The following is a 16,183-nucleotide window of genomic DNA, read 5'->3' on the forward strand; positions in this document are numbered from 1 at the left end:
TATTGGCAGCATTATCAGCCTTGGTGCTGCATATTAACTCAATATTTTGTTGCAAGCATAGAAACATAGCTTGAATAGTGCCTTGGACCTACTTTTTCAGAAAAGCCTTGCTGCCACCTGAAAACCAAAGATGGTTGACACAAACATAAATATAGTCTTTTAAGAGGAAAACCTAAATAAGCGGGACATATTTGAACGATCGTACATCAAAATGGATCAATTCTGATCAATTCAATGGCGCCAATTAAATCAAATACAGTTTTTGGTCTTAGATTGAAGAAAACATCCTATGATCCACAAACACCTTTTCCATCAATCTCAATTAGCAGGTATTCTTTTTTAAAGAGTGATGTCGAAAGGACAGACAGGAAACAATGGTGACACTGCTAAGCTCAGCATAGAGTTCAGTGAGCTATGCAGCGTGTTCTCTATAGTTGCAGTCTGCTAACGGTATATAGCCCTGTATAAAGCTGTTCAGTTAGCTTTAGTATCGTAGCTAGTCGTTCCTGAAGTGACAAGATGTGCTCGTTTCCCTAATCCGCAGCCCTTAAGGTGCAATTATGCACCAAAAACACACAAGACAGCTAAATTAATCATGAGATGCCTTTATTGTACTTTTTTGGAATCCAGTGACACCGACACGAGAAAATGGTCCTATCCCTCCCTCCCCTTTACATATGTGACCTGAGAGGGAGGGGCTGCAGGGTGGGATGTACCGTGATCCCGCTTGTAGTCTTAAATTAAACACAGAGTTAATAAGTGAAGACACATCCAGGTGCATTTTCACAGACACGCACGACATGCATTCAAAAGGAGTTTCAAAGAATGCAGTGACTCCTGGTTCATGTACACTTTGTCTCAAAGTATAAGACGACAAATTTAATATGACTTCTTTAAAAAAAAAAAAAAAGCTGTGTTGATGGCCCACGATCAGTCTATAATAATTCAGGCTCTGTCAATGTTCCACTTGGAGGAGAAAACAAAAAGAAGGCAAAGAGACACACTACTACTCATACTGGGAAATGTCTTAAATATGAAGTGGATGGTTCATAGCTTTCTTTTTTTTTCATTAATAGTATACTTTAATGACAAGACAACCGTCTCACTAAAAATCAGCTCATCTAGGTAAAACTAGGCCTTTCCACTGACTGTCTCCCTGCTGTATCTAAGTAAAATATATCAAGTCCAATCAAGGGCTCAGTGGGCTGTTGGTCCAGTTAGAAGTGGTTCACTTCAGTCGTCATCGCTGCCACTGGCCGAGCGTTCCTGCAGCACAAACAGGAAGCAGATTTACCAAAAATAAAATTAACTGTGGAAAAAGTCTAGAATTCATCAGAGTGCTGTCTGTTTTCTTCTCTCACCTCTTCCTGTTCTTCCTCGCTGTCATCGTCGCTGACCACAGGTTTGGCCCGGGAGCCGCGGCCCCTCCGTCGCTGGCTTTTACCTCCTCGCTCCCCTTTCTCTTTCCGGCTCAGTTTAATCTTCACCTTTACCGAACGAGCTGATGGGAATCCCAAGATCACACACAGCGTGAGGTCACACTGCCTATTCATGCTCACACTGTTAGGCTTCGGCACGTTTCTGATACTTACATTCAGACTCAGAGCCTTCGTCTAACTCCTCCTCCTCTTCTTCACTCTCCTCACCCTCGCTTTCGTCCTCCTTCTCGATCTTCTGCCTCACACTGGTGAAGACCGACTGAAGCACGATAGAGTCCTCGTAGATCTGAAAGTTATACCCAAAATTTACACTGTGTGAAAAAAGGAAAGACGCTATTTAAGTTTTGAATAACTTCAAGGTCTGCGGGACTCACCAGAGAACCCTCCAAGTTGAAAGTCTGGGCGTTCTGACATAGCAGCATCACATCCTTCTCCAGGTCGTTGAGGCTGCGGTACTTGTGGCTGCGGATCCTCTCCTGATGGAATCAGTGAGGAGTCACACACGTGGACCGTGATCAAAGGACAGTAAAACAAAGATCAGGCTACCATTTCTCCTACCTTAATCTTTCTGAAGTCCACGGGTTTGCGGATGAGCTCATAGTACTCTGGCAGCTCCTTGCGAGAGGGCAGCTGGATGAAGACTTCGCTCAGCTGTCTGCCATTTCTGCAAAGATGAAGTTGTGGTTTTAGCCAGCTGTCATTTCTTTATAAATTACAAGGAAAACAGGAAATGGGTGCAGCAATTTTCTTTTGGATGTTGGCTGCCTTTTGTTCCGTTCTCTGTCAGATGATCCCACACTGCTTCAATAATGTTGAGGTCAGGGCTCTGGGGAGGATTCATCCCTCCATAAGACTGATTTTCAGTCCACTTCTTGTGTTATTTGGCATAGCTCAGCCTTTTCTCCCTGTTTCCCTTCCTTAAGAATGACGTCCTGACAGCCACCCTTCCATGGAGACCATTTCTGATCAGGCTTGGGCCAACAGTAGATGGATCAGCTGAAGGTCCAGATGCATCTCTCAGGTCCTGTCAGGTCTTTGCTAGATTTTTTCCCTCTTTCTTAAAGACACCACTTGTAGTTTCTGCTAATATACTCAAATATTTAAGTCTCTGGAAAGGCCAGATACAAAAACTGGAATGAAACAATAAAAAATAAAAAAACGTAGCCTATGTCCAAAGAAAAACTTTGAAAGACATTCAGAAAGCCTGAAAACCAACTGCTCACAATCACTCAAAGGTTATACTTTGGAATAGGAACACACAGCTTATTTAAAACACCCATTTCCTTATTCCTCACATCACAAACACAATAAATATATATCATCTGGACATTGTGCTGACAGACTGCTTGGTTATCTCACCCATCCTTATATTTGATGACAGCATCCACGGTCTTCTTCATCTTCTTAGTGAGTGATGGAGGATTGGGAGAGAGCTTCTCAGCCGGCGGGCGACCACGTTTCTTAGCTTTCTTCACCTCTTCGTCCTTGTCCCGTCCGCGGCCGCTGCTGGAGCTGGGTGTGGCCGGCCCGCCGTCATGGTCACGGTCTCGCTTTCGTTTTCTGGTCGTCTTTTTGTGACGAACTTCCTCCTCTATGTCCTCCAGGTTACCTTCTTCTATGGCCTGTGGAGAGGAGATAAATAAATCGGAAGCTCATCAAAGAGCCATTCAACAAGGTCACACTTCCAGAAGGCTCTCAGTACTTGAAACTCATCCCACCTTGAGCCACTGTTTCTCAGTGAGCGAGTCGCTGTAGTCGACCTCCTTCCTCTGTCGGGACCCCCTGCCGAACATCTTCTCCTCTTCTTCTTCACAGGTCAGCCTCTCCACCTCAGCGTCGTCTTTCAAAATCCAGCCTGGCATATCGTCCTCCTCCATCAGGCGAGGTTTCCTCTTAGGGTTGCGGGCTTCCTCGCGACGTCGGTCTAGATCCATGCGCTGGAACAAAAGCAAGATTAGAAACAGACTAAAACTATTAAGCATATCATCAGTATAGCTGGTATAGAAATGGGTCCAACCATGAACTGTTCAAACTCCTCTTCACTCCTGGCAATCATCTGATTGACAGTCTCATCATCAGGAACTTCATCTTCCTCCTGCAAACCAATAAAAGAGGTTAAATAAAAAAAAGCTGACAACTAATATTATGTGGCACCTCAGAGCAAAGCCTCTGAACTAATGACTTCCACTTGCACATTAGGGAAGAAATAATTCTCTGAGAAGTGATCCCTGCTATTTGTATGTCAAATCTGAAGAAAAGTCAACTGCAGAAAGGAAGAAGCGTTGCATATTGTGAAAGATAAAGTATCATATTAACCATTAAAGGTTTGTACAGAAGCAGAAATACATCAGGGAGAAAAGGAGAAGCTCGGATTGGTGAAATCCTGAGGAAAGAGGGAAATAAGGAAACACACGGGGAGAGAAGGGGGGAAAAAAAAAGAAAAAGAAAAGAGAATGAAGAGGTGAAGCAGCGCACAGGCAGATGTGGGTGGGTGGGCGATGCGAGAACGGGTTCAGATCACACCCACCCACGCCCCCCTAGTGCGGCAGCCACCTCGAGCCCCGACCTCGTCCTGTTCCTCGTGTTCCAGAATGGCCTGTAAGAAGGCCCGGCGCTCATAGCCCGAGGACTTCTGGTCAAACATGCCAGCCTGGATGACTTTCTGGTCCACGTTCAGCTTGTACTTGGCCGCTGCCAGGATCTTTTCCTCCACGCTGTTGACGGTGCACAGGCGGAGCACGCGCACCTCGTTTTGCTGACCGATACGGTGGGCTCTGTCCTGAGCCTGTAAGTCCTGTAAGAGTGCGAAAAGACAAGCTTAACACCATTTAGTGGCAGCATTAACCTGATGAAAGAGCAGGAAGGAATGAGAATTTGGGCATGATGGTGCATGTAAACAAAGGCCAGCGTCGCACCGCAGCCATCTTTGAAAATGAAGGGGTTATCTTATATAAACTATCTGTTTATAACTAAATCACTAATCCATTTGTATTGTGGGAAAAAAAATCCTGAGAAAGCCATACATGCACAATGAAAAGCACAAGCACAATGTGCGACAGTAATAACTGTGTCCGTGAAACATGGCGCCCACTCAGCAGTACACAGTGGCATCGAAGCAAATCATCCGTTTCCAGGGTTTTTTCTGCCATCCATTTAATCGTTTCAGCCCGACTCGCACGGTACCTGATGAGGGTTCCAGTCGCTGTCAAAGATGATGACGGTATCAGCGGACTGTAGGTTCAGGCCCAGGCCTCCTGCCCTGGTACTGAGCAGGAACACAAAGTACTCTGAGGCCGGGTCATTGAACGTCTTCAGCAGCATGCCACGGTCCTCAGCTTTGGTGGTTCCTGACATTTTCACAAAAAAAGTTTTACTTGTCGGTTCTGGCTGTTCTACACACATTTTAAAATAAATTAAAAAAATGTTTTTTTTAAATAACCAATGCCCAACAACCAAAAGCCAGCCCTGCTCAGAGGTGCCTCACCATCCAGACGCAGATACTTGAAACTGCGGTATGCAAAGTAGTCCTCCATGATGGTCATGAGTGAGGTCATTTGACAGAAAAGCAGCACTTTGTGGTTGGTGGCCCTCAGCTTGGGCAGGATGCGATCCAGCAGCTCAAACTTTCCAGAGGCGCGGTACAGGTCAGGGCTGAGCGGAGAAAAGGGACAACGTGAGGAAGAATGCGACAACACGTCCGCAGAAAAACATTCACAAAGAAGCTTTACACACCCTGTCACGATCCCGCCAGAATGACCGAGATGCTCAGAGAAGGACTCCTGCAAACAAAATCAAAACGCCACGTTCATTTCTTTACTTCTTTTGTGCGTTCAATGCGCCTGAGAAAAGAAAAGGAAGGAAACTGCTGTGCGACACCACCGCTCAGGCGCTGGGGGCGTGTTTCATACCTCAATGTGCTGAAACATGTAGGGGTGGTTGCAAATCTTCCTCAGTTGCATGATGGTGTTCATCAGGGTCTTCGTGCCACCTTTACCCTAGAAAATTTAAAAGGAGGAAAAAATAAATCAATTAAACCACAGTAGACGAACCTGAATTTCACTGCTAGAACACAGAAACACCACCATCTTCCTACCTTCTTGTCCTTTTCTGAGCCATCTGTGAGCAGGACTCCCTTGGCCTGCATGTGTCGGTACAGAACCCGCTGTAATGCGGACATGTCGCACTTGATCACATACTCCACCTGCAGGGAAACGGTAAGGGAACAGCTCAGGAGTGCCGCCAAGTGAAGTCAGTCTTTGGATTAAAAACATGCTTGAGAAGAAATGAGTCAGCTGCTACTGAAAGATGCAATTTGGGAAAAGCTGATTTCGGGTGTGAACATCTATGTTGGCACAAAAAACATAAACATTATAAACTTATTCTCATGGGGAACAATTACAGAGCAAGTACAAATATTTGAAAGCAGCCTGACCTTCTCCGGCAGCTGGGCCTCCACCTCCTTCTTCAGTCTGCGCAGCAAGAACGGTCGGAGCACTTTGTGTAAACGTCGAATGATCAGGATGGTCTCTTCTTCATTCAGGTCAACCTAGAGGGAAAAGAAAGGGAATGTTTTAGGTACTTCTTTCCAAGCCGATCTGACTTCACGTCTCTCCTCCACGTCCCTAATTCACCTTTTCTCCAGTCATGGCAAAGGGGGCGTTGAACCACTGCTCGAAGGTGCTGCAGCTCTTGAAAATGGTGGGCAGCAGGAAGTTGAGCAGGGCCCAGAGCTCGGGGAGCTTGTTCTGCAGCGGGGTGCCTGTGAGCAGCACACGCCGCGGGGCCAGGTAGTGCGTGTTCAAGACCTGCGTCAGTTTACAGTGATGGTTCTTCATACGATGACCCTCGTCCACGATCATGTACTTCCAGCGGAGCTTTTGGGGGTAAAGATATCAGGAGCCAGTTGATGAACGCTGTTCAATCGGCGACAAATCTACTTCATTTCCACAAACTACATCAGCCCTTTGGATCACTCTTCGTTAAATAAATAGTGATACGTTGTAATACTGAATGTCCTGTTGTTCATCTAAGCTTGTATTAACCTAATTCTTAGACCTGCTAAGGTACAGGTGGGTTTTTTTCTTTTTGATTACGTCTCAACATACCAAACCTTAGAATTGAAGGAGGGCGTACTACATATGTGCGTAAATGGATACATCTGCGTTTAGAAGTGAACCGGGTTACCTTCGCCAACACCTGCTTATCTTTAATGATGTACTCATATGTGGTGAGCAGTACGTTGAACTTGCCGCTTCGCAAGATTGGAACAAATGCACGACGAGCAGCTGGAGACCCCTGAAAGTGAGGAGAATTGCTCTCAATTCATATGAAAGAAAAACAAAACTTGCTTAGTCACGATAACTGCATGAAGGTGTCACTTACTTTGTAGGAAATCTTAACAACGGACGGTGCCCACTTATCAAACTCGTACACCCAGTTTGACAGAGTTCTGAAAAGAAAAGACAAAGATTCGGTTCTGAGAGGTTTCAACAGCACGACGTGCATTCATCGCTGCTGAATGTGTTCACAGACAGTTGCGCAGGGATGAGAAGAGGCCGTGTTCGGACTTACGAGAGAGGTACAATGATGAGGAAGGGCCCATTGAGGCGCTTGTACTCCATGAGGTAAGTGATGAGGGCGATGGTCTGGATTGTTTTCCCCAGACCCATCTCATCAGCCAGGATGCCGTTCAAGTTGTTGTTGTAAAGGGACACCAGCCACTCCAGACCTTTAATCTGTGCGGTAAACAGTTCAAGTCAAGCCATTAAACCGACTAGTCAGCACTAGATAGCTCAGCACTTCTGGTGGCTCTTGCTTTGCGATTGGTTACCTGGTATTGCTTGAGCTGCCCATTAATCAGCAGGGAGGACTGTTTATCCACTTTCTCAGTGACAGCGTGAGCGACAGCGTAGTAAGACTGCAGGCCTCGGTTGAAGTTTGCGCTGCCGTACTCATCGTCTACATCCTGCTTGGCGTGTCTGATGGAAAAGAGACGGGACCAAAAAAAATTTAAAATTGCACGTTTGAGTCGAACTATGGCTCGAGTTGGACTGGACCGCTGTCCTAGTTCACCTGCACGGGAGCAGAATCAAGTTACTGACTGAAGTACGTCTGATGCTGAGACGTTGTGGACTGTGTGAGAAACACTCGTGACATTCTGCAACGTCTAACTTTGCCTGTGGGAGATCACGGTACATGCAAGTCCAGCTGAATTCACTGCACAGACGTCTGTCATTTGTCTGAATGGTGAATTTGGCAGATGACGCTGTGGTTATAAAAATCAGCATTTAATTAGAGCAGAGCGACAGTCTGAAAATGCCTGGGATGCTTTTATTAGCTGGGCGTGTTAATTACGCGTTGAGAAGATCGGTTTTGGTCAGACCGACATGTTTACGTGCCTTATAAAAGGCCGCTTTTGGTCGTATTAACGTTGGTGTTGTTTAAATGTTGTTTATGCATTTAGCAGATGCTTTTATCCAAAGCGACTTACAGGTAGGCAGATAGGGTAAGGGGGCCTTGCCTAAGGACCCCTACTGGAGGTAATACCTTTCATGCAGGGGATTTGAACCAAGGTCACCTACATGACAGGTGGCAATCTTACCAATACACTATCCAGTTTGTCTTCAGTGACCAAACTAACTATTTAACGACGAACGAAGCTTACTCAATGATGTGCATAACATCCACTTCTGACACGTCTTCACTGTCGGGGTCTGGAATCTTCTTCTTGTCATCTGCTGGAGCTGTGGTGGGCTGAGGGTGCTCGTTGTCGTCGTCCTGACAAAAGAAAACAAAAAAAAATGAGTCGTGAGAACTGCGGGGACGGACGCGCCATCATCTCGCACTGAGGGGGCAGTACGTACCTCCTCCTCCTCTTCCTCGTCTGACCCACTGTCTTCACTGTCGGAACGCGGTGCGACTTCATATCTGCGGAGGAAGACATTTTCTGACACGGTTGGCAACATTTGGGTTTGCATCTTCACCATATCATGCACCACCCTGTGGTTCTAACTTTATTACGGGGCACTGGCTTCCAGCATCACATTTAGAATAATAATAATCTTCTCTTCCCTTTTAAAGTTAGCCACTTCAGCGGCAAAACAAGAAGCCATGACACTAACCCTGGGTTCATTTCAAGCCAGGTCTCCAGCTGTCCGGCCTTCGGTGCTTCCACACCTGTCAGGATCTTCCCGCTGTCCACATGGATGACTTTGACCGGGAGGTCGCTCATTTGACTCGTCTCATCCAACGGCTGGGAGAAGAAAACAGAAAAACTTGGCTGCTAAGAGAAATAGCTGCACATTAGCTGATCTTTAGGTGTCATCTTCTTCTTCTAAACTCACCTCTCCGTCAGGCCCCAGAGCAGTTGCACCACCCTCTACAGTCTCTGGCTTCTGAAAGCATAAAACATTCAAGTCAAGAGTTCGAAGAAAAAAAAGTCGGAGTAATCCAAGCAATGCAAGCGCCACATGCACACATTTACCTTCTTTTTCTTCTTCTTTTTCTTCTCTTTGAGAGCCTGTGCTGCCTTGTGGGCGCGCACCAACTCGGTGAGATTGGCCACGTATTCGTCCGTCTGCTGCAGCAGGTACGCCAGACGCTTGTCTTTCTTCTGGTCAATGAGTTTACGATAACCTTCTTCATCTTCAGCCTAGAAAGACATTCGCAGAGAGCTCAGATCCTTGAGTTGGACCGATAAAACCATCATCTATGACAGTTCACGTTGCGTTTCACGATCTCTCACCATCAGCCTCCGCATTCTCTCCTTTTCAATGCGCTCATTCTCCTTCTTCTGCTCGCGCTCGGTGTTCGCATGGTAGGTGGCGACAGCTTTGGTGGCCTTCTGGATCTTGGCTGTGATGGAGCGGTGGTACTCCTTGAAGTCCTTGGCGTGCTGCAGGATGCTGTTGAGGTATTCCTGCCAAGAAAAGGACTCAAATTAGGCTCTTTAAGTCATTTTCTTTCATACGGTTTCATCTTCAGCTCGGTTACATTTTACTCTCTCACTAATACCGATCTTTTCTCATGTACCTGGTGTTTCTGGCGACGTTTGCGCTCCTGTTCAATCTTCTGCTGTTTCTCAAGCTTCTCGGTGATGCGGGCCTCACGTAGCGACTGCCGTTTGCTGCGCTTGTAGGCTTTAGCATTGAGGGCGGTTTCCAAAGCAGTATCCCGACGCATGCAGACTACCACCTCCTGACGGAGCTGTAACGGCACACATGGTTGATTAGGTTGTTATTCCACTACAGAAAATCTGTCTTCTTTCAGTCAACTCTCACAGTTACCTGTCTCTGGAAGTTAAGCAGCCTCAGTGCTTTGAGCTCGATGGTGGCCTTCGTGCGCAGATCACCCGCAAGGGAGCCAGGCAGGTTTTCCAGCTCCTGTATACGGTGAGTGATACGAGCCTGTAGCCTGCGAAACAAAGACATTTTTATTTTAAAGCACCAAATAGTTTATTGTTCTCCAAAAAACAACTTTGCTAGGGGATGCAAAAGCAGAACCCCATTTTCACAGATGATTGCTAGTGGAAAACTGACTTTTTCTTCTCAGTCATGGGCAGCTTCAACAATGATGTTCAAATTAATCTATCAACATATGACATTGAATCAAACTCTGGGATAAACCTATTTTTCCAGTCACACTGTTAAAGTGATGCAGTGTAAGAATCCACATTAAAGCGATCCCCTGAACCACTATGGGTGGTATATATATATATATATAGATTAAAATTCACACTTCAGTGGGCCCTTTTCTGAGTGACAACCTCTGATTCTCCAAACTGAGAGCCCTCTGACCACCTGCACACGTTTTTACACCACGTAGTTATCAGTCTGTGCCGATCTCACGCCAGCGTGAAGGACTTCAACAAACACACACGCCTTTGCATACAGTCCTCCAAAAACCCAACACCGACCAGCAGCCTCCGATTGTTCCAGATTGCTGATACCGCCCCTTTGTAGTCTTTCAATAAGGAATGATAGAGGTGTGGATAACTGAGATTTTCCTGCAGCTTTTTTCAGCCATTTGATCATCGCATGCTTAGTTTTCGTGCGCTCACACTGACAAATTTCTGTTGGCTGCAGGGGGAACCTCACAGATCGGTAAAGATGATGTCTATGACACACGAGTGAATCCGGACACCATACATTGGCTGTGGTTGATGTAATATACGTAATATGCATAATAAATCATCTAAAATAAAAAAAGATTTGAACATAACTGAGATCAATCCAAGTGAGGGATCAGGGGCGTCCCACATTGTGCATTATGTTTTCACCCTCTGCCCCCTCTATTCTCACCTGTACTCTCTTTCCTGGAGGATCTCCACTGGGTCCAGCCCGCGGGGTTTTTGGATAGGCGTTATGCGGTTCTGTTTCTGGTGCAGCATCATGGGAGGGGGCTGCGCAGGCTGCCCTGGGGACTGGGTCTGAGGAGGCATTACTGGTGAGGCAGCTGGGGGCACAGAGGGAGGAGCAGGAGAGGGTCTGCCAGTCGGCTGAGGCGGAATCAGCTTCTGAGGAGGGTTGGATGGGGCAGCAGCATTCACCATTGGTCCTGAAAGGGAAGAATTTACGAGTGATTAGCTTTTTTTTTTAACATGTAAACATAAAAACAGAGCTTTTATCATTCCCACAATAAGTTTACCTTCAGGCCATGATTTGGGGGGTCCGTTAGCAGGCTGGCCTTGCATACCAGGGGGAACTCCTGCAGGTCCAGGGGGTGCCATATTGGGACCCACCATACCTAAAACAAACAAATAAACAAACAGAAATGTTCACATTATAATTCTTTAACCAATGTAATGAACTATTTTAGAGCCGAATATGAAATCATGTTTAATCACCATTCATTTTCTTTCAAAGCACAATGGGCTCCCTTAACTCACCATGTGGTCTATTGTAATTAGCCTGAGCTGGTCCCGGCACAGCACCCGGACCACCTCCAGGCCCTGTAGTTGGTGGCATGTTGGGCATTGGCTGTGGCTGCATCCCTGGCATGGGCCTCTTCCCCTGCACAGCCATCTGCAGGTGCTCGGGAAGAGGCTGACTGCGTGCCAGCATCTTGTAGGCCATAATTTGAGCCCTGAGTTGGTGCAACTGGTTCTGGTTGAAAGGAGCGGGTCCAGCAGCACCGCCAGGAGGTGGCCCAGGCGGTCCACCTGGACCCTGAGGGCCGCCGCGGTTCGGTTGGCCCATGGCCTGATTCGGATCCCCGCTGCCCTCCATAGGGCCCGCCCCAGGGCCAGAGGGAGGTCCGTTGGCCGGGACGGGGCTCGGTGCGTGCTCTGAACCTCCCAACGGAGAGGGGTAACCTGGGATAAAAAGAAAAGATTCAGGCACGGTTAAAGGTTTTTTTTATATGATAAGGACATGCTAACCATGAGTAGGAATTACAAACCATTAAAACCACTGAGCCAGATTTCGCGTTGCAGAAGGGACACACCAACTGCTTGGTTCGTGACCAGAAATAGTCAATTTTCTAACTTGACCCGTTTGAATTATGGCCGGAAAGTCAAGCTATCTGAAATCTGATATTTTTCGGTCACCAAGCACGTTTCCACTAATTATTGTTTAAGTCCGACAAAAAACGCACGAAAACAAGCATCTCAAACTCACCCAACACACACGGATCGAGTCGACCGTGCGTGTAACCGTGCAGAACTTGTTGGATTTAACCCATGTAATTTGAACAACATCTCTGTCCAGTGATGTGGAGAATTTTATTTTTAGATTTCTAACGAAAGTGAGAGAAGCCCCTGTAATGCGGTGCAGTTTTGGAAAAGTTATTTATAGTCTTATTGTTGTTCAGCAAGTGTTTTAAAACGATGTGACATTTGGATTTTCAATGTAAACAAAAGGTTGCAAAAATCATTTTGGTGAAAGGATCGGTGTTAGTTCTTGAAAAAGAAGAATCGGAACAGACGGGTCAAGTGGAATCAGTCAGGGAAAATGCAATCGGTGCGTTGCCACATGGAGTTTAATTCTCATCAAGGCGGGGGAAAAAAGATGTTCTGTACCCTGTTCAAGTGGTACAGTGCTCCCGTGTGTCTCCCTCTCATCATATGCTCTGTCGCTAACTGACAGATGCAGCTGGCTTTGTTGTTGTCTGAAAGGGAATTCCCCACAAACCCCGCCCCCCTCCCCTCCCACTGCCTTTTGGTTGTTGACTAAACAACAGCAAGAGGAGAAACCGGTTAGTTGGGTTCATGCACATACAGAAGATCTGCACGACTGAATGACCCCTTTCTCCTGCATACTGCTTTATGGGTAACAATAGAAAAAGAAGACTTTCTGCCCCCTCTAAGTATATATATATATATATATATATATATATATATATACATACATACGCATATATGAAGTTATCAGGAGAATCTATGTTGTAACAGAAAATAGTCAAACATGAACTTACAACATGTACTCATGTTTCATCAGTTCTAAAGCTAAACCATGAACTTTTTTGACAAAAACTACATAAAACACAATACTGCTAAAAGTGTTACCTTGGGAATGTTGATCCATTGGGCTTGGAGGGGGTCCCATGCCACTGTGCCCCCCTGGTCTCATGCCCATACCCTTCATCTGACTGTAGCGGGGGTCATCTGGCATTCCCTTTTCATGCATGGCTTCCATAGGCTGTATAATGTGAAGCAAATGTTAATTAAAGGACGACTTAGCGCACACACACACAGACACAAATGTCTTAGTTTGAGAGACTACAACTATTAAAGGACTCCTGAGGAACTATTGGGACAACGGATAACAAATACCAGCCAATGATCAAGAAATGACAAATGAAGTGTAAACTGATGGATAGTTTGTTATTGCATAGAATCAAAATCAAATCAAATCAAAATATGATTTAGTACTTTGTGCATCTGGTGCATGTTGTCCTGAGGATATCCTGAGGGTCCCTGTGGAGGGTGAGGGTGTCCAGATCCTGGAGGTCCTGGGCTGGGCCCCATCATGCTGTGGGCCGAGCCTGGCGAGGGACCAGGGCTTGGGCCCATAATGCCTCCTGGAGATGGCCCCGGGCCTGGGGAGGGACCAGGCCGAGGTGTCCCTCCCATCGGGGGATCAGGAGTGGACATCTCTCAGGGGAAACTTTGAGGCAGCAGCAAGTACCCCTAAAAAAAAAAAAAAAAAAAGACGACATGAGGAACGAAGACAAACATCAGGATCCATCGTTGACACGTTTATCTGTCAATTTATTTTATTTGATCATCCCTCTGGTGCTGAAGAAAAGTTTCAAGTCTAATGTAAATGACAACAAACAAACAAGTCCAAACTCTACAATTTCCATAGATGACAAAGTGTCATCTTCATATTGGTCATTTATGTCTGATCAAGTAGTACATCAGCAGTTTCAAATCTGCATAGGACTGAAGATATCAAATGTTAGACGTGACAAGGAGTCGAGAAGCAAATCTCCATCTGAGCACCTTTAAATCAGGCCATTTCACACACTGATTGACTTCATTTGATTCACCAATTAGTTATCAATAGGTTGTTTCGGCTCTACGGGCGATCACAGTCATTCAACTTCCATATTTGCACATTTGATAAAGACAGTTGGCGGCAATGTAGACAGCAGCTTCTGGTGAGGTCAGCAGATCACACAGGAATGCTTATTTTCAGAAAAGCAATGCTTTCGTTGTGTTTTTCAGTTTGCCACAAAGTACAAGTCACACACACACTGCATGACACTCAGAAGTGTCTGGTTAACTTGAGTAAACCCACCTAAAACTGTCTGACACGTAAGAGGGTACTGCTTAAGTTCTCATGGGACAATACGTCCTTTTAAATAAGTCCAACAGTGACAGCGCAGTCATGTAAACTGTGGCAGATGTTGAGTGGGAATGGAACATTCAGACAAACCCTACATGTAATATGTAAACACCTGAAAGGATGTGATTGTATCAAGAAAATTCTATTTTTAAAAAGATCCATAATTCATCATGAGGCCGTCTTATCTGTCACTCGATGGTGCAAGTAGTGAGTAAAAAGACACTGTAGATAAGGGCCCTTTTTCACAAGACATCATACAGAAACGGACGTTTATCAGATAAAAGGAAAATCTTTGTGTCAGTCCAGTTTTTAATCATGTTTACATTCACAAGTCACCAACAGTTCTCACAGTGCATTTATCTTCCAGGCTTTGCTAACGTTAGCCAGGCCTAGCAGGATTTTACAGGCAACATTATACTGTGGCAATTAAAGCCCATTGTTGCCACTTTCCCGTACATTTAATGTTACACCATTTTGCTAGTGTTCACTTTCTGTGGCGTTCAGTCGTGAAAATCCAACTACGACTATGATAAAGCTACAAAGAGCGCAAGCAGACTCAGACTGAGCTGCAAAGTAAAAGCCTGGACTAACACAACAACATAAGCTGTCTGGTGACGGTGGCTAGCAAGCTAGCGAGCTAGTTGAGTTAGCCTAGCCGGCCATGCTCTGACTGGCCAATTGGGCACAAAAACTGCGCCGTTAAGCGAGATATTCGGTCAACATGTGAAAGGTTAGAGCATCACTCATCTAGGGAGCCGATTGATCCAACGCGCCTCCCGTACCCTTGGCTCAGCGCTCCGCTCTTCACACATTTCCAAAAATAATTTTCATTCATTGCACTCTGCCGCGCCACGGCAGCCGTACTGTAATGTCGGTCTCGTTTTTTTTTTCTCTGAGGAAAAAAAGCCCTTAACGAGGCACATTTTCCCTACAACAGCAGCGTAAAACACCTACAAAAGTTTCCTTCACCAGCAACAACATTGTAGAAGACTTACACAAAGTGGTGAAAGCTGATGTTTGGATTCTCACCGGTCGCAGCGTCCCTTGGTTCTCCAAGCCAGAAACAAAGAGCGACCTACCCAATTGGTTTTTTTCCTTCAACCCCCCCCCTCTCGGTAGATTCTATCGCAGAGGCTGGTCTGTTCGACTCGGCAGCGCCCCCTACCTCAGTCTCACTCACTTCCTGCATACCCAGAGAAGGCACTGCGTTTACAGGGAGGCACGAAAGAACGAGAAGCCGGCGTGGGGGATGGGAGGCCTGGTTAAACACAATCTTGTGGATGGAACCGTAGAAAATAAGCTTTAGCTGCGCCTATCACACTGAAAATGGCCACATTTGTTATGGTACAGAATAAACTAAACTTGAATAGGTGGCGAGCGGGACATTATCAGTCCACTGCAACATGAAACAAAGACAACAATGAAATATTACTATCACACAAAGAAACAGGTTATTTTAATAATGACACATACCGTTGATTTATGCTGAAGCAACTCAGTTGCCAAGCAACTAATTACTCAGCCAGTTATTTACATTTATTTAATTTTCAGACTATTGATGAATTTGATTTTACTAACTGCGACATGTGCATTCACTCATATTCACCCATAGAATATCCAGGTGGGTGAGAAACTAAAGCACAAACCTAAACCCTTGTATGTCCACCTTCACTGCTGCTATATTCAGAGGATAAGCAGCAGCCAGGTGCTCCTAATCAAATGCATGTGAATAACTGATCAGAGGCAAATGTGAGAGGGTCTGTAAAAGCACAAGTTTTGGCAGCTTGCTGGTTCAGAGCATTCAGGTGTGTTAACACGATGCTAAGGAGGAAAGACACCAGCAAGGATCTTAGGGTCTGGTCAACAAATCTATTTGCTAAGGAACGTTCCTAACTTACGAACCTCGATAACTATGTAATGTTCTATATTATCTCGAGTACATCATTAGACAACCTT

General features: G+C 45.7%; 1 protein-coding gene across 2 annotated transcripts; it reads right to left on the reverse strand.

Annotated features, from left to right (window-relative positions):
* Positions 1–589: 589 nt before the first annotated feature.
* On the reverse strand, positions 590–15,332 carry smarca4a (SWI/SNF related BAF chromatin remodeling complex subunit ATPase 4a). Of its 2 annotated transcripts, none has more exons than XM_072369388.1 (34): positions 15,223–15,332; positions 13,309–13,566; positions 12,943–13,075; positions 11,326–11,751; positions 11,085–11,183; positions 10,739–10,994; positions 9,725–9,851; positions 9,471–9,644; positions 9,184–9,357; positions 8,923–9,090; positions 8,783–8,833; positions 8,561–8,691; positions 8,303–8,366; positions 8,104–8,216; positions 7,270–7,417; positions 7,011–7,174; positions 6,822–6,888; positions 6,624–6,734; positions 6,071–6,313; positions 5,872–5,985; positions 5,533–5,640; positions 5,348–5,434; positions 5,172–5,218; positions 4,924–5,090; positions 4,623–4,786; positions 4,006–4,233; positions 3,457–3,534; positions 3,158–3,376; positions 2,799–3,061; positions 1,998–2,103; positions 1,814–1,915; positions 1,593–1,725; positions 1,362–1,501; positions 590–1,266 (listed from the first exon to the last, which is right to left on the reverse strand). In XM_072369388.1, the coding sequence occupies exons 2-34, from the start codon at positions 13,528–13,530 to the stop codon at positions 1,234–1,236; spliced, it is 4,860 nt and encodes a 1,619-aa protein (XP_072225489.1). In that variant the 5' UTR covers positions 13,531–13,566; positions 15,223–15,332; the 3' UTR covers positions 590–1,233. The 2 variants fall into 2 exon arrangements, with proteins under 2 accessions (XP_072225489.1, XP_072225488.1); XM_072369387.1 differs by having other exon boundaries at positions 3,967–4,233.
* Positions 15,333–16,183: the final 851 nt, after the last annotated feature.

This window comes from Leuresthes tenuis, unplaced genomic scaffold (genome assembly GCF_036924035.1).
Source record: "Leuresthes tenuis unplaced genomic scaffold, fLeuTen1.0.hap1 SCAF_17, whole genome shotgun sequence".
Taxonomy (NCBI): domain Eukaryota; kingdom Metazoa; phylum Chordata; class Actinopteri; order Atheriniformes; family Atherinopsidae; genus Leuresthes; species Leuresthes tenuis.

Coding starts and splice junctions, on each gene's coding strand:
- smarca4a (XM_072369387.1), bottom strand. CDS start 13,530: ATGTCCACTCCTGATCCCCCGATGGGAGGGACACCTCGGCCTGGTCCC. Junction 8,692..8,782: donor CTCTGGGGCCTGACGGAGAG/GTGAGTTTAGAA, acceptor TTCTTCTCCCAG/CCGTTGGATGAGACGAGTCA. Junction 6,314..6,623: donor ATAAGCAGGTGTTGGCGAAG/GTAACCCGGTTC, acceptor TACCCCCAAAAG/CTCCGCTGGAAGTACATGAT.